Source organism: Conger conger, chromosome 13, assembly GCF_963514075.1.
Source record: "Conger conger chromosome 13, fConCon1.1, whole genome shotgun sequence".
Taxonomy (NCBI): Eukaryota; Metazoa; Chordata; class Actinopteri; order Anguilliformes; family Congridae; genus Conger; species Conger conger.
In genome coordinates this window covers 31,929,918-31,957,347 of record NC_083772.1, presented here as the reverse complement: position 1 = coordinate 31,957,347, position 27,430 = coordinate 31,929,918, and the positions used below count along the sequence as shown (strand labels likewise).

Genomic DNA, 27,430 nt, shown 5'->3' with positions numbered 1-27,430 from the left:
AGCAAAAGCCCTTGATCTGAAATGACTAATGTGGGTTCAGTGCACAATGAAAGACGGCAATTTAGAGTTTGCCATTGCAAGCAGTGTGAAGTATAGTGCTTATGACTCAGAACAAGATCAGAATGAACTAGCACTAAGCCTTCCATGAGTTAGACCTGAGCCTTGCTCAACAGCTAAAACAAATGTGATAAAAAGGCTTTGCTGAAACCTGGTGAGAAGTGTTTTACTTTAAACTATAAAATCAAAGTGTTTCTTGTCTCAGATAACTGAAAGCCAAATTAAAAGGGCATACTGACATGTAGAGAAATATAGTGTTTTTCTCCCACTAACAAAACATTTCAGATGAAATGTGAAACACATGGCAGTAACTCCTGTTCTTTGGGGTGTAAAACAGGTCACACTGTGGTGAGCTAGAGATGAACTACACAGCATTATCAACAGCTTCCATCTCCCCTGTACTTCTCATGTTCTTCTTTTTCAGGAAATCACTTGGTTAACAAAAAATACTATACATCCCCTCTGATATGGATGCTAAAAAACCCACCAAATATGACTTCAAGTATAAACACCGCAAGCAGGGAACTTGTTGCTTATTAAATTATTATAATTATCATAACAATACAGTAATTGTGCTCTGCAAAAAAGCTGACAAGGAAGTAGAAGCATCAAATATGTGAATGATATAACCTATTCACTAATAATAGGTTATGACATCCTCTAATGCCGATGCAAATGATGGCTTCTCAATTCTCAAGGTCATGGTTGGTGATTCTAAAACAGCAAACATTTTGTGCCAGTCTTATTTATTCTCCTTGCGAAAAGGTCACGTTCCAAATTTCACTGATGGAATGCACTCCAATATCTATATATATCGGCAGAAAGCGGTCACAATATTTCATTGTTGCAAGCAGTATCTTTGTTGATTTGTTTGTTGCTACTCACATCAACTAACTACTACAGCTACAATGAGTGCATGTATGAGACAGAACATAACTTTAGTTGTGCTGCTGCAATAGTGTTTCACCAGTATAACACTTTGTAGTGTACAACATATACTACACCTTCGTAGTGTTTCTTTGGACCAATAAAAGCGTGCAACCTGAGGTTTAAAACAGACATGTTTATTATTTAAACTATCACTTAAATAAAAAAGTGCACAGAAAATAAAAAAAACACTTCTTTTTACAGCTATGTACAAGCCTTTTAATCTTACAATCAGTCCTTAAGTAGCTTCAGTACCTTGGGAAATTATTTTCAGTGGTTTTTCCTGACAACCCGGTCCAAAGGAACTACCATTACTGTCGTCAGCAACATGATCGTCATTCTCATGGAAAGGCAAGATGAAGGAGTGTCCATGATAAAAACATCAAAACAAGGCCACGGGAATCCTTTGAGACCATGTTTTCAAGCTGCTCCAACCAGTCTCCATTAAGCCAGTTACTATACATTTCCTCTGGAACAAAGGAACTATTATAAAGAAAGCTTGTCCTGTTTAGGCCAGACACAAACTGTAACCTGTGACGTCAATGATAGTTATTAAATGTTTCCCGAAATAAATATTGTTATTCCCGGTTTATGTAACACTACACGAAAGTTCAAGAAAATGGAGAGAAGCAAATCGGAGATGTGCGAGTAGAACAATACTTGGCAGGCTTTAAGAAAGCAGTCTAAAATCCCTGCTATAAATTTAAAAAAGAACAGAAATGCATTCCATACGACAACAAAGTAAGATAAAAATGCGTGACTTCAAAAGGATGTTCACAACCACATTATATACACACACATACACACGCATGCACACGTGGACACAAGCACAGAAATCATCAATACATTCAACGACATAAAAATGAACATTTGTCAATTAACAATTAACACATCAACTAATACATCACTGACTCAATTTCTTTTGAAGGATACAATAAAACATCCATTAGGTGCTAACAAGAGTTGGGCTTACTTGCGATGTAAGCAATTAAACATTGGCGTTAAATAATAATTTCCACACATTAAATGGATAATCTGTTACCACAGAACAATATAGGCAACAAAATTTTAAAAAAGCAACAATACAACAGAGTACAAGCATTTTTTCATGTTTCCCTTCCCCCTTTTTCTCACTAATTTGATGTCCCCAATCATGCTTACACTGCAAGGCTCATTACAACCTCGATTTGGAAGGGAACACACAAGCATGTGTGACCGAAGGGCTCATCCATACACTGGAACAGAGCCTTAACAGGGTGAGCCACCCAGCAGCCCCAGAGCACAGACCCCTTAAGGTACATTTACATGGTGACTCTGGTCTTAAGTACTAAGTAATAAAAGTCAAGTGCTTGCTTTGTAAGTAGAGCATAATCTCATATAAGGGCAGTGCGGCAAGGATCAGTTTTTAACATTTTCTTGCCAAGAATGTTTTGTTTGTGACAACTAAACATGTGCCATGTTCTGAGTTCAATCTGGGTTCAGACTGGCTGTGTTGCAACTTTAGCATAAAATATACACTCAGCAATAGTACTGTTCTGTTATGAAATAAAGAAAAGGAACCAGTGAAATGCTTCATAAATCATAAAAGGACATCACTGTGTGAGTGTGTAACAGACGCCATGGCTCCTTTCTGAGTGAGGTTGCAGTCTTTACCATGGACAGGAAGCAGAATACAACTGTGGCACAAATGTGTCGGCAAATATCACTGACAGGCACTCATCCCATGGTCCACAACAGCTTTGCATGAATAAACAACAAAAATAAAAGTGGACAGGAAGGCCCTTGCTGTGGGACACTGGGCTACAGCTAAGCACTGCAGTGCTTTACCTGGCTGAAGTATCAGCCATCTGTCCACAAAAACAAATAAACATAAAACACACTCAATATTATCGAGCATAGCAGCACCCAGCCATGCAAAGGCAACAGGCTTGTGATTCAGTGCATATTATAGAACAACTGAGCCACACTCTCCCCTGCCCACCTTCAGTGGTAGTGCCTAATATATGTGATAGTGAAATATATTTTCATAAAAAAATATAACTCATTACAAAAATTATATGCATTGCCCTCGAAACAGGCCTTTTGACCAAAGGTGCTGCTGCACTCAGAATGCAAATTATTTTCCGTTCACGAAAACAGCCCTGCTTCCCAATAAGGGCAAAGGATTCCAAATAATGGCACAAATCATTTAAGCATGGAATATGGGTGTGGCTAAGGGGAATACTGAGATATTCATCTGATATTAAGGCTGGCGTGTGAGGATGTCTTACTGTCCTAAGTCAACGTTTATATTCTGATATGTCTCCCACAAGTACTAAAGCAGTAGTTTGAAAATGCCCTGACAAGCTCAGACTAACATTGAGTATGAGCACCTGGTTGACAGTTTTATTCTTTGGAATAGAAAGGAATATTCAGGCTACAAAAAATAACAACATATAAAAGCCACCAGGACCTAACTGTCTTATGGACATGGTTTGAATCCCTACAAAAAAAGGCAGTAAAATAAATACTGTTTCTTTAAAAAATATAAAACCATTAAGTGTTCTTCACAGACAAGTGCTTTTCTGTCTTGCCTATAGAAAAATATACATATTACTTACATTTAAAAAATAAAGCATGATTTTGCTTTATCCATAAAAACAAGCATACAGACAAAATAAGACTACAATACAACTCCAGTCCCAATAAAGACTGCAAATGAAATACATGCTCACATTTCCTATGTTGAGGTAAAGTCTCCTGACAGAATCCCTTGAAGAGCTGATATAAAGGGACCTTTTAGTTCCTTTAACAGCAGAGTGATGAAGACATGCCAACTTTACAAAAGGCTTCATAAACCAATAAGACCAGAGAGTAAATATGCCAGAATAATAACAACATGTACACAGTGAGCTGTTTGGGACAGAGACATAATGGGGTTTTTTTTTCTTGATTTTGCTCAGTACTCCACAATTTCAGATTTGCAATTCACATGTGGATAAAGTGCACATTCTCAGTTTATTAACTTTCTAGAGATTAAAAAGAAGCTGAGAATGTGCATTTTAACCACATGGGAATTCTTTGATTAGAAATCTAAAATTGAGGAGAACAGAACCAAATCAGGAAAATGTATGTCATTACAAATATGATGAAGCTCACTGCATATGCAGACTTGTATAGCACTATTTACTATTTGTCTGCCTCCATTGTAGCAAAGGAGTAATGTGTCCGGCTCAGATTATTTGGTGTGTTACATTATTTACATACAAGCATAAAGGCAAAACTGAAAAAAAAAAAAAAACATGTTCCTGAACAATTAAGGCTAATCCAGTCAACAGGCAGTCAGTGGCAAGAACTGGGATTTTGTCCACTGCCTTATTCTCAGCCTAGTATCATCTAGTAAGGACATTTTTTACACACATGGATATCACTATAAACAACATCAATATGACTTTAAAAGAGAACAAACACACTTCTTGTTACAAGTCTAACACCAAGGACTGTTGCTCCCTCTAATGTCTAAAATTCCATATTTGAGACTACTTTGTCCATAGAATTATGAATTAATATTTACAGTGTTTTTGTTACACAACTGATATTTTAAATAAAACCCAGCATAGCTCCTTTTCCCTCTGGGAACTCTGGTGAAAATGGAGTCTGCTCTTAGGTGCTGATGCTAAATCAGTTTTAGATTTTTTTCACATTATCATTCGGCATTGGATTACGGTTGTGCTGACCCCAAATCAGATGTTTTGGGCAGTAAGCAAAATACATTCAAACAGGGAGATGCTTCTGAGGGGAAAGGCTGGTTATTCCTTTTTCTTCTGATCGAAAAGCAACTAGCTTCCCTGCTACAAAAATGCACTTTGGTGAAAATATGAAAAAATATCCAATTTGGTTGCAAACGAATTTGCCTCTTGTAGTCCCCTCGTGAAGCAAAGGCCTCTCACAGTATAAACTCCACCACCCTCTTCCCACAAAAATAAGGGCGTGCTGGTCAGTTACCTTGTGAACTCCATTTGAAGCCCCTCCGTGTACAGAACAGGAAAAGCAGGGTTAAGTACCCCCCTTTTCCTGAGAGGTCAGACAACTGCAGGGACAGAAGGGAGACCTCACGTTAGTACGCAGAGAGGGCGAGATGTCAGTTGAGAAATTTGCGGCATGTCTTAGCCCCACAGTTGCAGGGAAGCTTGTGGCCAGGCGCCTCGGTAGGGAACTTGTAGTCGTAAGTGATTTCTTCGCCCCTGTAGATGTTGCGCAGGGCGAAGATGATGATGCGCTTGTGGCCCTGGATGTTGATGACGCGTGAGAAGCAGTTGGGCTCGCAGGAATGGTTGATGAAACGGGCTGCATTGCCATGCATGGTAGCGTCCACTACTTCATAGTCATCAATGCGGAACATGTAACTGCCAATTCCCTGCAGGATGAGATAATTGTTATTGTCATTACTATACTCTTGCAAATGTATACAAAAAGATATAAAAAGTCACTTTCAATGTTCCAGAGAATGACTTCTCAGTGGGCTTAGGCTGAATTCAGCCTGGCAATAACAGAGACCTATCTGTCAGGCTAGTGTCTGCAATATTGTGGTGTCCGGAATGATGGCTTCTTTGAGGTTGACTTCTGTAGCTATTCTGCCATATTTCTTACCTTGCCCTCATAATACCTCTGGCGTTTTTCAGCAAGGACGGAGCGAATGACAGTTCCCGAGTACTCAATCACCATCTCTCCTGCTTCAATGTTCCTCCGGCAAAATAGACCCCGGCCATGGATGGCTGATCTGTCAGACGTAGACACAATGGTCAGTGGCTACATTCAGACCAAAAAGTCCAACAGGCCGTTATTGGGGCTCCTCCTGGGAAGATGATTCTCTCAGGTCCCATCATCCAGAGTTCCTTAGACATATATATCTATGTCTAAATTAGGTCACTAGCTTACCTGTAGACCCCTAAAGCTTTCCTGGATGCCTTCTTCAAGCGTCTGAGCCTCATTGGTAGAGGCAGGTCCACATTGGAGCTACGCCTACAAAGCAAACAGGGGAATTTCCACAGTAAGCAAGAGGACACCTCTACCTTTCAGTAACTGACTACGTGACGGACTGACAGTTTGGCCCACCGAGCAGACTTTGGATGCGCCTCCTCCTCCTGGTGCTGATATGGTGGGGGATGACGATGTTTGGATGCCAGGAAGTTAAACATGTCAACCAATGATTTCCTGAGTGGGAGAGGCAGAAATAGACATTTCACAGTGCTACAAGAGAGAGAATACAAGAGGCTTTACCTGTGAGGAGAATAGGTCATACCTATGGTGCTGTTCAACACGAGCGGAGCCATGGGGGTTGACAGGCAGGTCACCCATTCCTGCAGGCTTGTGGAAGCGGAATCGGTGGTTGCGGCAGTACTGAGCTCCACGCAACTGCTCCACGAAGTAGATGACAGCATCATGTACCAAACCCAACATCCGTAGCCCATTTGCTCCTGAACCCACAGAGGAATGGGACAAATTCAGTATTTAATAATGTAAGCCTTCCTTTTGGAACCTGTTTGATGTGAACATTGTAGCCTTCAAACTGACCTTGAAAGCAAAGCTCCTTTAGATTAACATGTGAGCGTGCCTCCTGGACTTTATCCGTCAGGGACTTCCAGGCTTCTGTGAACACAACAAAGTGTATGCATAAAGATGTATTAATACGATGAAGCAAAACCTTCAGATTTCAGGACCGCTTTTGCATTTCTAATTTTTCAGTTGTGAATGCGCAAGAAATTGAGAAGGAGAAAGATGTGAGAACAGGTGTGGGACAATAATAATAATAACAAAGTGAAAAGTTGCAAAATAAGAGGGTTCCCACTACCTTCGATGGTCTCACAGCGGACCTGGAAGCCGTCATCACTGCAAATCTCAAACAGTAGCCTCCGTTCACTGCTCGATGATTGGGCTCTTTCTTCCTTCCGGGGACCCAGAGCTATTGAAAGTATTGTAATAAATATCCAATTAAATAATCAAACTCAACTAAGCTATTTGTCCTTCACACTAATGGTATTACATATTGTATACCTTGCTCACCTGTGGACTTGGGGTTCTTCTGCAGCATCTTCCCCCTGTTGCAATTTGAAGAAGAAAGCTCAGCTGTCATTCCAGGGAAAACACTATTTATTGAGAACAAAGTTGTATGAGCTCTGCCAATTCCAGTAAAAACAGCACCTATCAAATAACATACCTTTCAGTCAAGCTGAGAATCAAAATCAATACCTTACTAATAGCATCTAACTCACCTCTTCACCTCCCTCTCCTTGGGTTTCTCAGTATCCATGGCATCAAGGGCGACTGGGTCCCGCCATCTACAGCAACACAGAGGAGTAATTATCATTATTATCCTCCTTGACTATTGCATACCATGTGTTTCAATGAAAAACGCTTCACTTTTTGAATTTGACTGAAAGTTAGCTAGCAATGGTACTTGCCCATTTCAATTGAGCAAATGTCAAGTTAAATGTCAATACAACATTCCAATGTTTAAAATATCATCTTGAAAAACAGTCCATCCAGCCATTTTATAGTTCATTGAAAGGCATTGTTCTATGTCCAGGAGAATAGCTTGATGGCAATCTTTTAACAATGCCAAATTGGACAACGGAATTTTTTTAAATTTGTAAATTATAATGTATAAGAATAACCAAGAACAAATTAAGTTTTGTGGTATTCCATTCCTATCATTAGATAAGTCCCACATGTGGCCGAACAAGAACCTAAACAGCACGTATGTCTGTGTTTCTCAATGTTTTGGTTCATTTATTTTTTTGTAGTTGATGATTTTTGTACCATTACTCATTTAAGGCAACTCAAGTTCCATGAATTTATGACAGATCTTCAATTTCCTTTTAGGCTCTAATGTAATCAATTGATATGATCAGAATATAAAGCCATCTGCTCATACTGACCCAGATGTGGAGGAAGAGCAGCTGCCTTGGTTGGGTTCTCCTGGCTGTTCACTGGGGTGATCAGCAGGGCAGGTCTTGCGCTTCTTGCCTCCTGCTTCATCAGAGCTGTGCCGAGTCCTTTTCCCTTTCTGCCTCCCTTTCCCAGAGAGTGGAGCTGCCCCTGCAGCGGTCACCGTTTTGCATGCTTGCTGCTGGTCTGTGGCCCAGGAGATGTCTTTAGTTTGGGAACCCTGGGAAGAGACCCTGTCAGGGCTGAGCAGTACAGATCTCTGGGTGGTCGTGCTGTGATCAGCAGCAGGTTGTAGTTTGTTGGCTGGCTGTAGCTGCTGAGCTCCGTGCCGAGCTGCAGGAATGCTGAGGGTCTGACGGGGGGGCAGTTGAGTGGGAGGCAGCACGCAGATGCTGCTGGCAACTGGTGTCTGGGTAGTGTTGCTCAGTTGTGGAATAATAGAGGCCCCTGGCTGCAGTATCATCTGGTGGTCGGGGAGACCCACGCTCTGCTGGCTAGCTTTGAGGAGCAAGCCGCTGATGGGCGTAGAGAGAGCCGACGTGCTTATGAGGCTGCCGGCGCTACCTGCAGGAACGGACAGCACGTTCAGCAGGGGTTGATTAGGGTTCAGTCCAGATACAGTACAGGGCAGCAGCTGTGCAGGGGGCTCGTGCCCTAGGACAACAGGCTGTGCACCGGAAACTGACACTCCGTGTGACAGCAGAGTTTGTGGCTCAAAGTACATGACCCCTGATTTAGGCCGCTTGATGATGTTGGGGACTTTCCGGTGTGGTGCAGCGGCAGCTGAAGTCAGCGTGCCCAGTTCTACTCGTTCAGATTGTGCTGGGATTCCAGCAGTAATCTGCATGGGGGATAAGTTGATGAGAGTCATGTTAGACGGCTGGTTCTGGGATCGAGCCAGCTTCCTGCTCCTGCGTGGCTGGAGGCGGGAAATTGGGCGCTTCTTGTTTTGTGTGGAAGAGGGTAAGGATGAGCTGCAGGAGACAATTGCAGAATTAGGAGCAAGACCAGGGTGCTGCCCAGCCTCAGACACCAGTATGCGGGGGTCATTATGGTGAACCCCAATGAGCAGGCTTGATGATGTGCTGGGCATAGACTGGCACGCCGTTTGTGCAGTACCGGTGAAAGTGTGGATTTGAGGGTGGTGTGATATAGGTATTGGCCCTTTACTCCCAGGGGGAAACATGGACTGAGGTGCTGGAATCCCAGTGTGCAGGCCTGCAGTAAGAGTCAAACCTCCTGTCATGGAGCTAATGAGGGAGGACCTGGTATCAATAACTGCAGCTGTAGTGACTGAAGGAGCAATCTGGATCTTCTGGGTGACACCAGGACATGTCTGCAGTACATAGAGGGGCTGCAGGTGCTGATTCACCACAATTACATTTTCTGTACCTGGCTTCAAGTGAGTGGGCTGAACTGCAGTGCTAGCCACCTGGGCAGAGCCTGAACTACCTGTAGTAGCAGGTACATACTTCTGTTTCTGAAGACCTTGCAAACCAGATGTTCCAGAGGTCCCAGTCACCTCATGGCTGGCCGATTCCAACACTTCACCACTGGATGGGCTTGTGATGAGATTAGCATCTATGTGACTTGAGGTGATGCTACCCTCTACAGCCGGTGGATCTCCACTTCCAAGACCACTTTGTTGGTTTTCATTGTTCCCTCCAGTCTGCTTATTGCTTACTTTCTCCACAGTGGAATCATCAGTTGGCAGTGATATGATGGGGTGGCTGGTAGGCTCTGGCTGGTCTGGCTGAGGGTTCTGGCTGGTCACTGAGGAGCTACGAGTGGTGAGCACAGACAGGTCAGATGGCAACTCCAGAGGGAGGTATGGTTCATCCCCTGATACAGAGGCTCCTCTCTCGGCTGACGTGGTGCTGGGCAGCTGCTGAGGGAAATCTTCAAAGAGGCTCATATCTTTCCCCCGGTTTCCATCAAGACTAAATCCCTCATCTAGGGACAGCAGTTGAGAGGACGAGGACTCAGGCTGCTGGTCCAAGGCCTGCATGGATGGTGTATTGAGCACAAATTCCATGATGTCAGAGGGTAGGATGTTCCCACAGTCATCACTGTTGGTGTTATCAGAGTCTGACTTCAGGAGGTCGGTGCTGAGAGACAACTGAGCATCCAGGGAACCCTGTCCCTGTGACTTCCCACTGCCTAGTGAGAGAGAGCTCTCTTTTGGACTCTTTCTGCTGCGGCTACGGCCTCCATTGTTTCCACGGCCACCACTATTTCCGCTGCTGCCGCTTCCGTCCTGCTTTTCCACCCGACCCTCCTTGGCCTTCCTCTTGCGAGCGCTCTTTTTTGAGGTAGATGTGGTGGATGTGGCATTCATGCCGGCAGCACTCAGACTGGCATCACTTTCAGAGCCATCATCAACTCCATCCAGCTGGCTGATCCTTGGCTGGCCTGAGCTCTTGCCTGAGCCTCCAGCCTCTTCCCTTTTTGTCTCCTTAGCTCCTGCTTCTTTCTTCAGGAAGCTGTGGAGCTCTGGCATCCTGCCCACGGTCTGCTCAACCCCAGGGCTGAGGATAGTGCGGGTAAAGTTATAATAGAAGGCATCTTTTTTGGGGCTTTCACCAATACTCTCCTCATCTTCCTCACTCCCCTCAGAAGAAGAGGAGCTCATATTATTTGTCCTGTCCACCTGCTCTTCTGCAGAGAGCTCGCCGCTCCTACCCCCAGCCGGCTTCTGCTCACAGGTTTCTCCATGGCAGTGAAAGGTCACATCTTCCTCTCCGTAAGAACGCACACCGTAAAAAGGTGTAAGGCCAAAGAACATGTTGGAGCGTGCACGAGCACTGCGCCGAGGGTATCGCCGCTTTGCAGAACCAGATTCATCACTGTCATCCTCATGGTTGTCATCAGCAGCACTGCCATCCTCCTCACCTTCCTCAGGACCATCCTTATCATCCTCACAGTGATGAGCAGGGAGGTGATGTGCAGACTCAGATTCTGAACTATCTGGACTTGTGGACGTAGAGGAAAAGACCAGCAGGCTGGAGGACCTTGCATGGAGACCATGAGCAGCAGCAGACAAGGAAGGTGATGCAATTGTGGATGAGGAGGTACTGACAGTGTGGGACTCATTTGAATCTGTTCTCAGGTGGGTCGTTTTTGGATCCCACTGCTTTCTTTCCTTTGGGGACAATTCTTTCCCCAATTTAGGTGCGTCAACCGGCGAAGCCCTAAGGCCTCTTTCCAATTCACTCCTTAGCTTCAGTTCTTCTACAGTAGTGCGGTTTCTCTTATCATAATTTGAAGACCCAGCTTGGTCTGTATGCTTTTCCTTTCCCACTGTCCCAGATACTTTACTTCTGATGCCTGCCGTGTTCTTTTTCTCCCTCTCTTTCACTCCTGCCTCCTCACTGTTCCTAGATTCACCTTTCACTGCAACATCCTCCTTGTTCCTGTGTCCATCTCTCACTGTTGCTTCCACACTGCTCCTGGCTCTCACTTTGGAGCACCTTTCTCTGGTGCTAGTCATTCTGTGGGTGACAGCCAGTGCCGGGTCCTCTGACCCTCGCCAGGTAGCATCTTCAGCTGTGCCTTCCAGCGACCATGGGGGCTCGCTGGAGATTGTTGATACTGACCCTGGAAGATGGCCATGGGACATCTTTACTGAAGCCCTGTGGTGCAGTGGCTGAGGTCCTGGTTTCATGGCACGTTCAGTTGCTTGGGCTAAGTTTGTATTCCTCTCTTTCCCCAGGTTACTCATAATAGTATCCGTCACCAGGTTACTTGTAGTCGTATCCTTCAGAGAGTCGTGCGGACTAGTATCCTTCATTAAATTACTCCTGCCAGCATCCTTTACTGATTTATTCATACTATTTTCCTTTACTGAGGTATTCCGACTAGGATCTTTTACTAAGATGCCCCTACTTCTATCCTTTACGGAGTGACTCCTACTAGTATCTTTTCCAGAGTTACTCCTATTAGTATCCTTTGTGGAATTACTCCTATTAGCCTCCTTCCCTGAGTTACAACTACTGGTATCCTTTACTGTGTTACTCCGACTGGCACCCTTTACTGAGTTACTCCTACCAGTATCCTTTGTGGAGTTACTCCTACAAGTAACCTTCACAGAGTTATTTGTGCTGGCATCATTCACTGAATTACTCCTACTTGCATCCCTCACTGAGTTACTACTACTGGTATGCTTTACCAAGGTACTCCTACTAGTATTCTCCACTGAGTTACTTTGACTATCTTTCACTGAGTTAACAGCATCCTTCACTGTTTTACTCCTACTAGTATCCTTCACTGAGTTACCCCTACTAGCATGCTTCACTGTATTACCCCTACTAGTGTCCTTCTCTGAGATACTCCTACGAGCATCCTTCACCGAGTTACCCCTACTAGTGTCCTTCTCGGACTTCCTCCTACTAGCATCCTTCACTGTGTTATCCCTACTAGTGTCCTTCTCCGAGTTATTCCTTGTAGCATCCTTCACTGACTTATTCCTACTAGCATCCTTCACTGTATTACTCCTACTAGCATCCTTCTCAGAGTTATTCCTAGTAGCATCCTTCTCAGAGTTATTCCTAGTAGCATTCTTCTCAGAGTTCCCCCTACTTGCATCCTTCTCCAATTTACTCCTACTAGCATCCTTCATTGAGTTACCAGAACTAACATCCTTCTTTCTACTAGCATCATTCTCAGAGTTGTTCCTACTAGCATCTTTCTTCACTGGGTTACTCCTGCTAGTATCTTTGACTGAGTTACTCCTACTAGTATCCTTCATGGAGACACTCCTAATAGTATCCTTCATGGAATTATTCCTACTAGCATCCTTCTCGGAGTTGTTCCTACTTGCATCCTTCTTCACTGGGTTACTCCTGCTAGTATCCTTCACAGAGTTACTCCTGCTAGTGTCCTTCTCTGAGTTGCTCCGACTAGTATCTTTCCCAAAGTTACTCCTAATAGGATCCTTAACTGAGTTACCCCTACTAGTATCCTTAACTGAGTTACCCCTGCTAGCATCATTTGCTGAGTAGCTCCTACTAGTATCCTTAACTGATTTACTTCTACTAGTATCCTTCACAGAGTTAGCCCTATTAGTATCTTTCCCAAGGTTACTCCTGGGTAGGATTGCAGTAGGATGTGAGGAGGTTAAGCTTTCTGCGCCTCTCCCACACTGCTCCCGCTTTTCCAGCTTACAGATGCTGCTCCTTGACAGCCCAGTTGTCAACACAGTACCAGGAGGTGATGCAGCTGGTTCCTTGAGTCTTGAGCCAGCCACAGCATGTTCTACCTCTGGTAGCTTACCATCGCCCCTTCTGCTATATTCTCTCTTCTGTGACACACCCTCAGGCCGTTTTCTCTGGGTCCTAGTGTCGCCAATTGGCGTTTCCACAGCAGGGTCTCTCTCCCCTTCCATCGCCCTCACACCTGAGTGTTGTGGAGTGATGGAGAGGCAAAGTGCAGAAGAGAAGGGCTCTAGTTGGCTCAGTATGCCACCACCATGAACAGAAGTGATTCTCTGTTTTGGGAGATAAGGAGAGGGGGACAAAGTGCTGCACTGTTGGGCACTAATGCACTGTAGTCCAGAGCTTAGAGGGTCATCATCCACCTTTACAATTCCATGATGAGAATCAGCCAGGGCTCCTAAATGGAACAACACATCTGCCATTAGATACAGTCATATAATTATATATATCCTATATAGACACTCTAATATATTTTCACAGATATAGCTCTGTACAATGACCTAAACTACATACACAGTAGGAATGTGACAATTCTTTGAAAATTGAGTACAGAGATAAATCAAGAAAATAATTTATCTCATTATATTATGGAGCTCACTGCACATTGATCCAGTCAGCATTGCACCATAGGCATGTGAACGGAAGATTCTGAGGGAGAAAGCAAAACCCACGTCTGCCATTGTAGATAATTGTTCTTTTAGTACTTTAAAGCTGGGGTAGGCTATTTTTTGGGGGTAATATTTGGTTAAATTCTCCACTACATTTTGTGTTCATTTATAGACTTGTAATTGGCCTCTGGGGTTCAGCCTGGAGAATTTTTGTGGCCGTGCCCACTCTTGCCGACTGGATCTATACACTCATAAATTATGACATATAAATGCACACATCAGATATAAACAACTCATTTTCTTAAGTTATGCAAGTACAGATATTAGGTCCAGGGCAGAATGGGGAAGGTTACCTGGAGAAGGTAGTGGTCTGGGGCAAGGAGACTGGCTAAAGGTTTGGTTGTCTCCGTTCCACATGTTAACCTTTGGTTTTGTGGGAATGGAGAGGGACTCATGTGAAAATTCCATTTCTGCAACAGAAACAAGAAAGACTTGATTCAGAATTTAGGAAACTAAAGAAACACACTTCTTAAAATGGCTTCAAAATGTATAAATTATCATCGTAAAACGAGCCATTCAACACAGATTTGAATTTTGGCATGAAAAAATGCATTTATGCTACCACGACTGATGTTGAACAAATACTAAAAAGCCACTTGAAACAACTGTGAAGAATGGATCTTTGTCACTAATCTTGCTTTTTGTCCATTTTGGGTGAAATTTGTGATGGATGAAATGGTTCCCACCTGAGACAGGATCCACCAGGAGAGGGCCACATGCCAGGATCCTGAAGGTGTACACACAGCGCCTGCGGGCATCTACAGTGCTCCAGTAAACTCTTGAACACCTAGTAAAATAGGCACACATTACACTGATGCAGAGAGCACTCATCCCAGGTGGAGTTTAGCTATTCCAGATACAAAGAGGTATGTGGCAGTGTTCTGTCAGGCATCACAGACCACTGATCTGTGGCCGGATGAGTCATTCACACAAAACATACAGTGATGTTATGTGAAGATAAGAGCTGCACTTACTGGTATCCAATGGGAAATAGATGGTGCTCAAAGTCAGACAGCTCTGTCAGTGTTCCCAAGCAGTCAACGGTCATGGAACCTGCAGTGATACAGACACAGGATCACAGCTCTGCTTCTGAGGCCCAGTGGGGCAGGCTTTGCCCAGCAACTGAGGATAGGTCCCAGGGAACATACGCACCAATCATAATTTGGACACTCTCTGGATCCACACCACTTAGGAACTTCCTCCGCAGGTTTATCCCCTCGAAATCCACAAGGATCCTCCGTGTCACGCCAAACCCAGATTCTGATACAACCTGTACACACAGACAGTGAGTCAGGCCATAATCCTTTTACATTATGGCTCTGTAGTCCAGAAACCCCAGCAGTAGGTTTGAGCTTTTTAAAACCCGCTGAAGGAGATTCCCTGCTAGTCCAGTTGTTTCTGTGTGTGTGTTGCGTTCATTAGCTGTAGTCTGGATGAAGGTATAGAGCATACCAGGCTTAGGAGGAAAGATCAGGCTGTGATAGGCTGGAGGCCCTAGAGACAGGCCTTACCTCCCCCTTGATGAGGTTGTGGTGCCGTGAGCAGTACATCCTCTTGTCCTCCAGGAAGACGCAATGTTGCCTCCGTGCACACATGAAGTGGAATTTACTGCTGCAGCCAGACACACAGCAGCACATGGTTGCACCAGACCTCTTACACAACTCACAGCGCTGTGGGAGGAACACAAACACACATACACACAGACATTACTTTACTAATATTTGTATTATGAAGTGTTTTTACTTTTCTCCGTTTCATCAACCAACATTTTTCATTCCCTTTCAGGTTGTCAACTGCTAACCCTACTGCCTACAGCAATCCCACCCACTCCGTTCTGCAACCCGGCCTGTCAGTACTGTAATCCCACCCACTGCACTAGCCGCCCTTCACTTACCAACTGCTTCCCATGTGCAACTGCCGTGTGAACGTTCTTCAGGGTGCCGTCATCATCCTCAAACACCTCAGCTGACCACAGTGCACAGTTCACATGAGTCCACTCGTTCTGCCCAATGTACAGAAGTCTCCCGCCATCCTGAAATACACATTACACATGCCCAATGCAGGTAAAAGTGGAGCAGCCAAGATACCGCTGACTCATGGGTATTCTCTCGGTCATTGATCTCTGCAGCCCTTATAAAGGTGCCATTGGCCTCACAGTAGTTTCACTAATGCATCCCATGCATTACACAAGTTTAGAATGAATAAAGTTGGACACCCGCTTACATTTAATGATCCAGCGAAAACCTCAAGCTAAGTAGTGATTTCTCTGCAACACTGAAAAACTTCTGTGGCAGCAGTATAACAACAAATCTCAGTTGTGGAGTGCATAGTAGACAAAGCCAGTTTCATCTTTGCCAGCCAGCTCAGTTTGGTGGGACAACCATATCGAGTCCCAGGCCTACCCTCTTCTTCATGACTTAACGCTGCTCAAACCTTCATTCTGTGACTTTACAGGCTGTTTACACTACTCCTCGTACAGCTACTTCTCTTCATTGTCTTGGGAGCTCCTTGGTCTTACAGTAATAACCTGTATAATCTGTAGAAAATTGTCACTTACATTATTGTTGTCATCTCCATACTTCAGACAGAGAACACACTGCCGGCTGTCACTCAAACCAGGGGGTACGACCACTTCAGGACTGTCCCCTTGAGCAAAGTCTGAACCGCCAAAAAATAAATAACCCTGCATTAGGATCTGCAATAACCCTTAAGCAGAAGTCAACCCTAAAGCAAGTCAATCCTATTAAAAATGGAATATGCAGTCTCAAAAGAGCAATGATACTTTTGACATGATAACCATGCACTTTACAAGAAAGAGCTAATGAAGTGGGCCTGTATAGGCTGGAGTTTAAGAAATCATTCAAATTCATAATGCAGATTACAGTGACTATAACTGTGAGCAGATTCACCTTGCAGGTGTTGGGGTGGGGCTGGCGAGGGGGTGGTTGGGGGTTCAGGCTCCCCAAGCCCCTGAGGTTGTGGGGCAGGGATGATCTTCTTCATGAGGAGAGACTGCTCTGTTGGGGAGGTCCCATCCCGCTCCTGACACTGGGCATAGTTGTGGTCCAGAGAAGGAGGCAGAACGGCATCTGGAAGCAACTCACTGCTGCAGTGAGGAACAGCAGAATGACAGCACTTACCACTGTACCACTGCAAACCCAGAACAGGCCTACTGTATTACACCTAACAACCTCAGTACAGGTGAAGGAAATTAAAATGTCAGTTACTCAGCACAAAGTAGCAACAGTAGTGGGTCACAATTCATATTAACATGAGGTGAGAAGCATACAAGAGACTGTAAACTGCAAATGGGGGGACAATTCTGGTAAAACACCAAACTCTGTCCCCATTTTAACAAGACAAGACGAGACAAGAACCCCCATAGGGGCACTGTAACTCATCTAGGGTGTCTAACATCACATTCCAAACATTGCATGGTGTATTGAAGGAACCACCGACAGGCTAATTTTGCGGGGCTCACCTAGGCGATACTTTGTCGGGCTGCCAGAACCTGGACTCCTTCACCAGGAACCAGGGAAAGACCCGCTCCATTTGCTGCAGCCAAAGCAAACATAAGGTTACCCACACACCTCATACGATGCACATCATGCTATGCACCCCATGCAGCACACTGCCAATCACACACTTTACACATCTGACAATAGACGTCACACAACTATCAGCACAATCCAGACTGATACAACATCTCATACAACAAACTAATATGCACACTAGATATTTCACAGTATATGCAACACACACGTCACATTAAACATAGGCCATTCCCTACAACAGCTGATTTCCACACCACACGTCAAGTGATTCTGCTATGCACTGTTTCCAGTTAAGCACCTTCCCCTTCAGCTATAACACTGACTGACTATATTTAAGCTCTATTGAGCCCATTCCTCCCAGGGGTTATGACCATCTGGTAATTTGAGCTTAGCCCAGGTGCTGCTTCCCCATACTCACCCGGCTGAAGAAGGCCTTCACCATGCTGTTAGCCTTCTTGTTTTCAGGTTGTCCCCCATCACAGCTGATGGCAGTCTGGATTATTTTCACGACATCATCGCTGAAATCCAGCTGAAACAACCACAACTTCAGTGTTGCCCTGTGGTTTTCAGGCCTTTGTATTTACACAGCCTGAACCAATGAGGTTAAAAGAGGATTCACACAAATGACCAATGTAAGAATAAAGTGCAGGAGTGGCAGGGTTACTCACCACAGAACTATAGCCACCACTCTCCATCTTCCTCTTCACAGACTCCAGATCAGGGGGGGACTTAGACGGAGCCACGTCCCGTAGGAGAGGAGGGTCAGGACCCACAGGGGAGCAGAGAGATGGCAGGCTCTCCTTCGACTCTGGGTTCAACTCTGGCAGTTTCATTACAGCCTAAGAGAAATCAATACAGTTACCATGGATAAGCACCAGTACCATAGATGACCACAATTACCATAGACAGCAGAACCCACGTAATAACCGTACACCACGAGGGCTGTCAGGAATGGACCGCAGCAGGTGTGTGGAGGTGACTCACTGTAGAGCAGTGCAGGAGGTGTGCGGATGTTCGGGAGTTGAGCAGGGCGGTCAGGACGCGGCGTAGCGAGCTCTGCAGCTCTTTCTCCAGGGCAGTCCTCCACTCCGCCGGGGGGCGCTGAGTGCAGCTAGTGCAGGTGTATACCACACTCTCAGGCAGCTTGGACAGGATCTCATACATCTCATCTACAGACAGGCAAAAAGGGCAGATCATTTAATTTCATTATGACACTCATGGGAGTCACAGTCAGTATGCTGTGGGTATAACTGCGAAACACTGGAGAAACAACTGATATCTGCACAGTTATCCAAAGCCGAATGGTCAAAGTGCAATGACTGAGGAAAGTACACCACACAAGCAGGGCGCTTTGACAGCTGATGAAAGCACTGACCTGTGAGATTCTCACACCTGGCATGTACCCAGCGCGCACACCTGCCACACTGCATCATCTTACTCTCATAGTCGTCATCGTCATAGCATTTGTCACAGAGAGGGCAGAAGTTTCCTAGAAAAGCAGTCACACGTAACAGTGAAGAGACTCCTCCATCTGACACCACACCCACTGGGAATAAGACTGCCAAAAAACACCCAGTCCTCCCACAATGCACCCCTGTCACAACAGCCCTTCCTGCCCACCTTTAACGAAGAGCTTAGCGCAATCTTGACACAGGGAGAAGTCATGTGACCACTGGGCATCGGCCGCCTTCCCAGGGGAGGTGGACCCACAGCTCTTGCAGCAGACACACCTGGTGCAGATCTGGTGAGAGGGAGAGAGAAGGGCTCAATGAAACAATGAAGCATGTTAAAGACGGGTGGCCTAGGGAGGAGAAAAATGACAGAGGGAGGAGAGGGATGGACCAGGGACGAGAAGGGTGTTGTACTGACCCAGACTCTGTTCTTCTTGGTGGGTCTACGAGGGTGCTTGGGCCCCAGACACTCAGGGTGGTAGCTGTTTCCACACTTCTCACATTCCAGTAGCTGTTGCTGAAGATGAGGGCAGAGTTAATGCCATTGTAAAATAATATCAATAATATATGGCAGGGTGTGGGGGCTGTGGCATAGGATGCCGGGAGTATAAAGAGCAGACTATGAAGTGTAATGTGGAGTCGCAGGGTGCAGTATGGGGTGGCCTGTAGCGTAGTGGTTAAGGTAAATGACTGGGACACACGAGGCCGGTGGTTCTAATCCCGGTGTTGCCACAAAAAAATCTGCACAGCCGTTGGGCCCTTGAGCAAGGCCCTTAACCCTGCACTGCCCCTGGGGAGGATTGTCTCCTGCTTAGTCTAATCAACTGTACGTCGCACTGGATAAGAGCGTCTGCCAAATGCCAATAATGTAATGTAATGGGTGTAGAGCAGATTACGCAGGGTACAGGATACAGAGGGTGTAGGGCATAGAACAGGGCTCCCCAATCTTATCCAAAAAGGGTCAGTATGGGTCCAGGATTCTGTATTAGCCCAGCACTAAGATACAGAACTGCACTTATCAAGGTCTGGATTGAAGACCATGATTAGTTAACTAGCTGAATGATGTGTATTAGTTCTGGGCTAATACAGAAACCTGCACCCAAACCAGCTCCTTTTGCATAAGATGGGTGACCCATGCTCGATGTCCTACACCCTCAAATCTGTACGGTGAATGTATTCTACAAAAAGTAGGGTGTAGGGTACAGAATGTGGGGTGCAGGGTGCTGAATGTAGGTACAGAGTGCAGGGTGTAGTCACCTTGCTCCTGTGATCCTGCTGGCCACACGCCTGACAGAAACGACACCGTCGACAACACCAGTTCTCCCGCTGCTGCTGCAGGGGGCGCTCTGCCTCGCCCAGGCAGAACAGGTGAAAGGGCTCACAGCACACCTGACAGAACACAAACTGCAGCGCCCAAGGTGTCATCTTTAACCTCTCAGAAGAACTGTGGCTTCTCAACGCAGTAATCACTGTTATTGACAGTAGAGCACTCAAACTAATCACACTTGCCTGTGCTGCCTTCGTCTTTAAACCACTTTCCTTTAACTTCATTAAAGACACTTCATTAAAGATGATTGTAAATGTGTTGCTAGTGTGTATAATCATTTTAGCACTGATTTGTGGCTGCAAGTTAAATGTGGAAAATAAACTCACTCAGGCTTCATGCCGTTTGGTCTCCTATACATCTGTGCGAGATATCCAGAACTTCACACCGTGTGACAACCTGATTCAATTAATAAAGGCCGTGACTAAAGACACAGCTTAGTTCATTAGTTGAATCAGGCCAAAATAAGTCTGAACACCCAATTTGTAAACTGCTAATTCCAATATTGACTGACATGTGGCACCCAACATTGGTATTGATTTTGTTGGAATTGTTGGAACAGATGTTTTGGATGTTCACTGTTTGTGGCGAAAAGCTGATTATTATAACCTGACAAGCATATTTATGATCCATGTCCATATTTATATATTGCCAAACAAGGAGAGACCTCACTCATCAAAATAAACTCACTGAGGCTTCATGCCGTTTGGCCTCCTACACATCTGCGGGAGATAAAGGTCCATGTGTGTCTCTGGGCACAGGTGTAAAGGCAGATAAAGGTATATTTGTCCCAGACAAAGGTAAATGAGGAAGAGAAGGCAGCTGACCTCCAGGTCCCCGCTGCTGGCGCACAGCAGGCAGAGAGTGAGCGGTCTGTGGGGCACGGAGGCCAGGATGCTGAGGCCGCCCGCCCGCCACACCTTCTCCACGTCACCGTCCTCCCTGAAGTCCCCCCGCAGGCCGCGCGCCCCGTCGCTGGGCGCAGCAGCGCCCCCCGTCGAGGGAGTGCTCAGCCAGTTTAAAGACCTGCTCGGGGGGGTCTGCTTCTCCTGTGCACAAAGGGAGACAGAGCCCAGACGCTGGAGAATGAGTCACAGGGATGAGGTCAGAGGGTCAATACAGAATTCGTATGGATATTATATTTCGCCCATCAGCGGTGAAGATGTCCGATTTTGTCTGAGAATGGCCGGTGTGTGCAGCTTTTTTTTCTAGCCCAGTATTAAACACCTATGTGGCACGTTGGCTTGGTTTGAGGGAAGGAGCAGGCCAATCCAAAAACCACTCCAACTGTTTAGGTAGGCACACACCGGGACGTTACAAATCAGTCCAGGAGTTTATAATGGCTGCTTCTTCCCACAGTAGGGGGCTGAGACCGGGAACCCATACGAGAGAAGAGATAGAGAGCCGAGACCCGTGAGTGCGAAAAGCGGCAAAAAGAGTCGGCCTATTTGCTCTGGCTTTGTTATTTTAGTTTATTATTTTCGCCCAGAACCCGTGAGGGGGAAGGGCAAAGACTTTTTGTGATTTTTTTAGTTCGGGAGTGGGCTCTCCATCCCTCCAGCTTCGGCTGATTAGAAATAAAATGCCGGTGCAATCCGGAACTTCCTTATTTCCCTGTGTCCTGCTCTTCTTGATTTGATTTGAGTAACTTGATAAGCATATTTATGTTTTATGTCCAACTTTATACATTGCCAAACAAGGAGAGACTGAGCCCAACCTCACTAATCATGTATTTATATGAATTTCCAATGAACCTGCAGAGAATCTTAAATGAGTGGCTCACACTGTTTAACAATATATGAAAAATTAAGCAAATCAGACCACAAAAATAATCTCTTGTATGTGAACATCAGGCTGCGATCAGTAATAACTGCAAGGGTTATGCACTGAGGGAGTCATCCTTGACAATTACACTGGTCATATTCTATTTCACTCTTTAAAATCCCAAACAGGTCACAGAGCTCTGTCCCCCACCATAAAACAAATATGTCCCAGTCCACCCATTTGGACATCTGCCCAAAACAAAGAAGCCATTTATAAAAAAATAAGGTTGGGTTTGATTTCATGCGCGTTTGGAACTTGGGGAAATGTATGGGTTGGAAACACAGCTGGGGAGTGTGTATTGGGGTGTGTACCTTCTCTTTAGCTTTGTTTTTCTCAGGGAGAGGAAATCCAGGGAGAGTCAGTTTTCTCATCAACTTTACTTCAGAGGCTAAAAGAACGTGAGAAACAAGCATCCATTTCAATGGCAAGACTGACATTACACCAGCTCCTGCTCGCTATCAAAACAGTGTAATTCCAGATTATTTTACAACAGCAAGTATAATATTCTAACAGGAAACTCCCATTTTTTCCCCATCTCCCATTTTAACTGGCTAAAGCATTAATGTATCAATGTTTTCATCACTCTCAAAACCTGAACCAAAACACTACAATGTGAATGCAGCAGATATTAACATTGAAGTCTGCAGTGCAGAGTGTTTGAGAGTTAAGACCCGGACTGAATGCCCTATAAGGCCCTACACCAGGACTGTATCTCACACACTGCAATAACTGTGAGCTCTGACCTGCTTCAGTCGGGGGTGGGCCCATGTTTGACAGCTGGGTTGCTTCTTTGGGTTCGCTGGGAGGACTGGTGGCACTCCCTTTCTGGGGAGGCGTCTGGTTTGGCTGTGCCGGGGGCTGGGACTGAGGTGGAGGGGCCTGCTGGAGGGGGGCTGCCCGCTGCTTGGGCTCCAGGGCTGTAGCAGGGTCTGGGGCGGAGGGCGGGGGCTGCGGTTGTGGAGGCGTTTCGCTGTGAGCAGGCTCCTCCTTTAACGCGAGGTTGGGATCGCCCTCTGAGGGGGGACTCTTGACCGGCTGCTCCTTTTTGTCAAACATTTGTTTTTCTTTCTTATCTTTCTTAGCTGCAGAAAATAAAAGAGAAAGAACATAATAGCACTTCCATCCTCCCCTGCAGGCAGACAGTAGGTTCCCCCTATAGGGAGTGTTGAAACAAATCATTCACCTTTCCCTGGTTTCTGGAGGAACATCTTCGCAGGCATCCACTGCAGATTCTGGCATTTCCTCTCTCTGTGAGACAGAACACATATGACACCATTCTGCAGATAAGTACTTGCACCCTGTAAAGCGTGTTTTGGATGACGAGCACCGCAGTCGGAGAGCAGGACTCACTTGCAGCACTGCTTCTTGATGTTGCGCCCCCCGAATTTGGGCTTGTCCAGACAGTTGGCGCAGACGCCGCAGTCGTCAGGGACCTGGCAGCCGGCGCACTGCCCGCAGCGGCGCGAGCGACGTCCCGCCCGCGCGGGGGAGTCCGGCAGCACCCTGGGCCTCATCGCTGGCCTTGCCAGAGCGACCGGAGCCTCCGCTTCCTCCGAGCCTGCCACCGAGGACTTATCTACAAACCAGGGAGGGAGAGAGAGAGAGGGAGAGAGGAGGAGAGGCGACAGTAGAGAGAGAATGGGTCCGAGTCTTAGGAGCATACCTGGGTTAAATACGTAATTGTTTTGTATTCAAATACTTTTATAAACTTTGCCGAGCTTGTCTGCTGTATTGGAACCTATTAAATACTGTCAAAAAATGTGAAAACCCCACATTCTAGTCTTCAGGCAAGGTCAATCGAGCACAGAAAAGTATTTGAATGCAAAAAAAATATTTTTTTGACCCAGGTCTGCTTAGGAGGATAACCCAGTTAGGATGTGGGTCAGATAGTGTGCGAGGGCAGGGTTCTCACCATCATTCCCTATGGAAGACAGGATGTTCTCCCTCTCCTCCCAGGGCAAGGCACTCAAGGTGGGCAGGTCATCAGGGAAAACAGCGCGGTTTCTGCCCAAAGCCACAGCAGCACGGCGACACACGTGCTTAATGCGTGGGCCCCGGCCTGGCATGTCCACAAAGTCCTGCTCACACAGAATCAACAGCATACACTCAACAATTAACATGACACTGGTCAACAACGTATACAATCAGCATTACACAATCGACAACACAGTCAGCAGTGCCTAATCAACACTACTCAATGTTAATACTATCAGCAACACAGTCAAAATGATATATATCCTTGCGTCTCAACAAAAGCACACCAGCATTATCAAACCTTCTGCTCTTTGAGGTCATGAAATCTCGGGACCTGTTGAGATATGCAGCAGATATCTAGAACACGCAGCAAAATGATCTATATGGATCGATAGTACTCTGGGTAAGCACAAACATACCTTTATTTCATTTTTGAGTGAATTGCCTGTCAAATAACTCCAACACACTCATAGTAGCACGTGCGCTTACCTGTGCTTTAGGTGGCTCTGTGGTCTTCACGGACCTGCCCTTCTCCATTTTACACAGCTGAGCTTTGGCCTTCTTGAGGAGTCCCGTAACCTGCTGCCTGCCCTCCGGAGCCAGGGCAGGGTCAAGAGTAGGGGCGGGGGACTGCTGGGATGGGGGACTCGCTCTCTCTTCTTTCTCTTCTTCTTCCTTGTCCTCCCCCTCTCCCTCCTCGTCTTCCTCCTCCTCCTCCTCCTCTTCCTCCTCAGCCCCATCTGCAGCCTTGCCGTTTTTGGATGACGGCACCCTGAGTGTGGGGCAGGCAGGGGAAAGGTCAGCGACCGCCTCGTGTCCAGGGCCTATGGCGGGCAGGCCTTCTGCGATGTTGGGATTTTTGGGTGTGGAACACAAAGGAGGTTCCTCAGTGTCGTTACCTCCCGCAATGAGGGGACTGAGTGCCACCCCCGAAATGCCCGCAGAGGCAACAGCCATCCCTCTCCTCTCACACTCTTTCTCTATCTCTCTTTTGTTCTCTTCAACATTTTGCTCCTCTGTGTCCTTCTCCTTGACAAGCGTTTCCTGGGGTGACAAGGGCGCCTTCTCCTTCCCTCCCAAACCTTGCCCTCGGCCAGCTGCCGCGAGGCTGGACGCAAACATGAGGAGCGTTGAGGAAGATGATGAGGAAGAGGGCCTGTGGATGGTGGGCTCAGTTGGCAGACTGGTGGGCCGAGTGATAAAGGTGCTGAAAGATGCAGGGGTTAAGGCACGTGTGGGGAGGGGGCTGACAACAGAGTTTCCTGGTTGCAAGGGGCCTTTTCCTGCCGGTGCTCCTGACTGGCTGCTCCGGGTTGTCATGGAATGCGAGGGCGTCCGGAGCTGACCCCTCCTCCTGCGGCGCGCTCCTTGGCCAATGAGGGACTGGGCCCGCAGCTCGGACAGCGAGGCCGCCCGGGGCCGAGGGATGGTGACGGACTCAAAGATGCGGGAGTGCGCCTCGCTGGGCGTGAAACGGGGGGCTCGGAGAAGAGGCCGGACCTTGTGGAGCGGGGGTCGGAGTTTGTGAAGGGGGACCCCAAAGCGGGAGGAGGGCTGTAGATGGTGGTGGGGCAGTGGTGGGTAGAATCCCCCTATCGCGGTGCCCCTGTTCGGAGCGGTGAAGGTTGAACCCGCCCCCACTCCGGCACATGGGGGCAGCAGTCCGACGTCTTGGGCGGTGAGTGGAGGAGGCTGGAAGTTATCGAATACAGGCTTGCGGATAAGCCCCTCCTTGGCGTATTTGGCGGAGGAGAAGCACTGGCGTGGGGCGACGGCAGAGGTCCAGCGGAAGGTGGGCTGGCGCAAGATGGAGCGCTGATGGTCCTGCAGGGGGGAGAGCACTGGCGGGGGAGGCAGGAAGGGGGCCATGGGGTGGGGCATGACCCAGGCGGGGTGGTGGTGTGGGCGACGCTCCCCAACAGCAGAGGTGGGGGACGTGGCCCGCAGGGTGTGGGGGGGCGCTAGGAGGGGGGGAGGGGGCAGGGAGGATGACGATGCTGAGGGGGAGACCTGCTGGGATGAGGAAGACCGCAGGAGGCCCGTGGCTGGGCTGATGAAGCATCTCCTCCTCCCCCTCCTGCCCCGGCCGAACGTCACCGTCCGGCCCCGCTCGGAGCCGGGGGGTGGGGGACGCACCGGGGGGGGCGGGGACTGCGCCTCACTGGAGGAGTCAAGGCTGGGGCTGCTGGAGCGGGAGGAATGCTGGGAAGCTGTGCTGCTGACCGTAGAGCCCGCGGGCGGCGGGGCCACGCCGGCAATGCAGGCCGCAGCCCCAGCAGGAGCAGAGGCACCTGGGATGGCGGAGGCCGGGGAGGTAGGCAGGGGGAGGGAGGCAGAGGGAGCAGCATCCAGACGGGCCATTTTGGCATGGGGTGGCGGAGCCCTGAAACCCATCTCATCCTCCATGAACCGCTTTGGGGTCTTAATGACACGCATGGAGATGGTGCTGACCACAGGCATTCGGAACTGGCGAATGTTCTTCAGCTGGGTCCACCTCCTCCTCATTGCCCTGTCCCGGCCGGGCCCGCCCGGACATCCCCTCACGGCCACCCCCTTCTTGGCGCGTTGCAGCAGCTGCTTGGCGATGGCAGCATCGCTGCGCCGGGCAGGTGGAACCATGCACGCTGGTTTTACGTGCCGCGGGCTCTGCCGGACCCCCAGGAACCTCCTCAGTGCAGCAGGCGCTGGGGAACTGTTGGAGGCGGAGTCTGTGACCTCATCAGTAGTTTGTGTTGTCCTGAGTTTTAAATGCTGAGGAGTAGGAAGGTCTAAATCCCCAAGGGCCTTTTGTTTTGGTCCTACCCCCATGGAGGGCCCCGAGTGGCCTGAGGCACTGGGGACCGCCGCCCTGAGTCGCTCCGCGGATGGGGGACGCCCCCGTCTTCGCCGTGGTGCCACAGGAATAGCCACCCCCTTCCTTCCAACTGCCCTGAGGCTGGACTTCAGCTTCACTTTGGTCCTGTGGAAACGTCGATCCATGGGGGTGCCCCACTGCCTCTCCCTGTCGCCCTCGGGCACATTTTGGCCGCAAACCCACCCCCTTTTGCCCGGCCGCCCTCCGCCTTGGTGCTCCCCTGCACCCGCATTACCACTCTGGGCAGACCTAGGGGGACGGCCTCTCCTCTTCTGTCCAGACACCAGGGGCCTTTCTGGGGACCCATTCACCTTCCCTGAGGCCTTATCCGGTGACCGGCTGACCGCCTGGGGCTTTTCGTGAGAAGGGAGCGGAGGAACCGCTGGAGTCCGACGAGGCCTTCCCCGGGGCTTTTTCTCAGGGGCGGTCTTGTCTGTTACAAAAGACAAAATCATTCTTTGATACGTAAGAAGAAAGAACAAGAATATGACAAATCATTTGTAATATGTATGTGTTACATAACTAAGTAAGGAAGTAAACTTTATTTATATAACACCTTCCTCGACACTCAGTGCTTCACAAGCAGAACATGGATGAATAAACATGGATAAAACATGAGAACATTTTGACTGGCTTACAGACCCAACACAAAATAGA

General features: G+C 47.4%; 1 protein-coding gene across 1 annotated transcript; it reads right to left on the bottom strand.

Annotated features, from left to right (window-relative positions):
• Positions 1–1,105: 1,105 nt before the first annotated feature.
• Positions 1,106–27,228, bottom strand: kmt2a (lysine (K)-specific methyltransferase 2A). The gene is made up of 33 exons (XM_061216535.1): positions 24,691–27,228; positions 24,409–24,549; positions 23,858–24,023; positions 23,296–23,521; positions 23,129–23,193; positions 22,732–23,027; positions 20,949–21,170; positions 20,055–20,201; positions 19,216–19,314; positions 18,967–19,087; positions 18,722–18,835; positions 18,331–18,515; positions 18,015–18,185; positions 17,765–17,875; positions 17,274–17,347; positions 16,702–16,898; positions 16,350–16,450; positions 15,687–15,824; positions 15,304–15,462; positions 14,945–15,062; positions 14,767–14,845; positions 14,479–14,579; positions 11,436–11,508; positions 7,902–10,922; positions 7,236–7,301; positions 7,027–7,061; positions 6,815–6,925; positions 6,538–6,612; positions 6,266–6,440; positions 6,067–6,177; positions 5,902–5,979; positions 5,614–5,743; positions 1,106–5,380 (listed from the first exon to the last, which is right to left on the bottom strand). The coding sequence occupies exons 1-33, from the start codon at positions 27,226–27,228 to the stop codon at positions 5,105–5,107; spliced, it is 9,720 nt and encodes a 3,239-aa protein (XP_061072519.1). The 3' UTR covers positions 1,106–5,104.
• Positions 27,229–27,430: the final 202 nt, after the last annotated feature.

What these genes read in the sequence shown, in the direction of transcription:
- kmt2a (XM_061216535.1), bottom strand. Translation starts at nt 27,228, where the DNA reads ATGATTTTGTCTTTTGTAACAGACAAGACCGCCCCTGAGAAAAAGCCC. An exon ending in GTCTTCCATAGGGAATGATG is followed by an intron (nt 23,522 to 23,857) that starts GTGAGAACCCTG and finishes CCTGGTTTGTAG; the next exon opens with ATAAGTCCTCGGTGGCAGGC. An exon ending in CGCTAAGCTCTTCGTTAAAG is followed by an intron (nt 18,836 to 18,966) that starts GTGGGCAGGAAG and finishes CTGCTTTTCTAG; the next exon opens with GAAACTTCTGCCCTCTCTGT.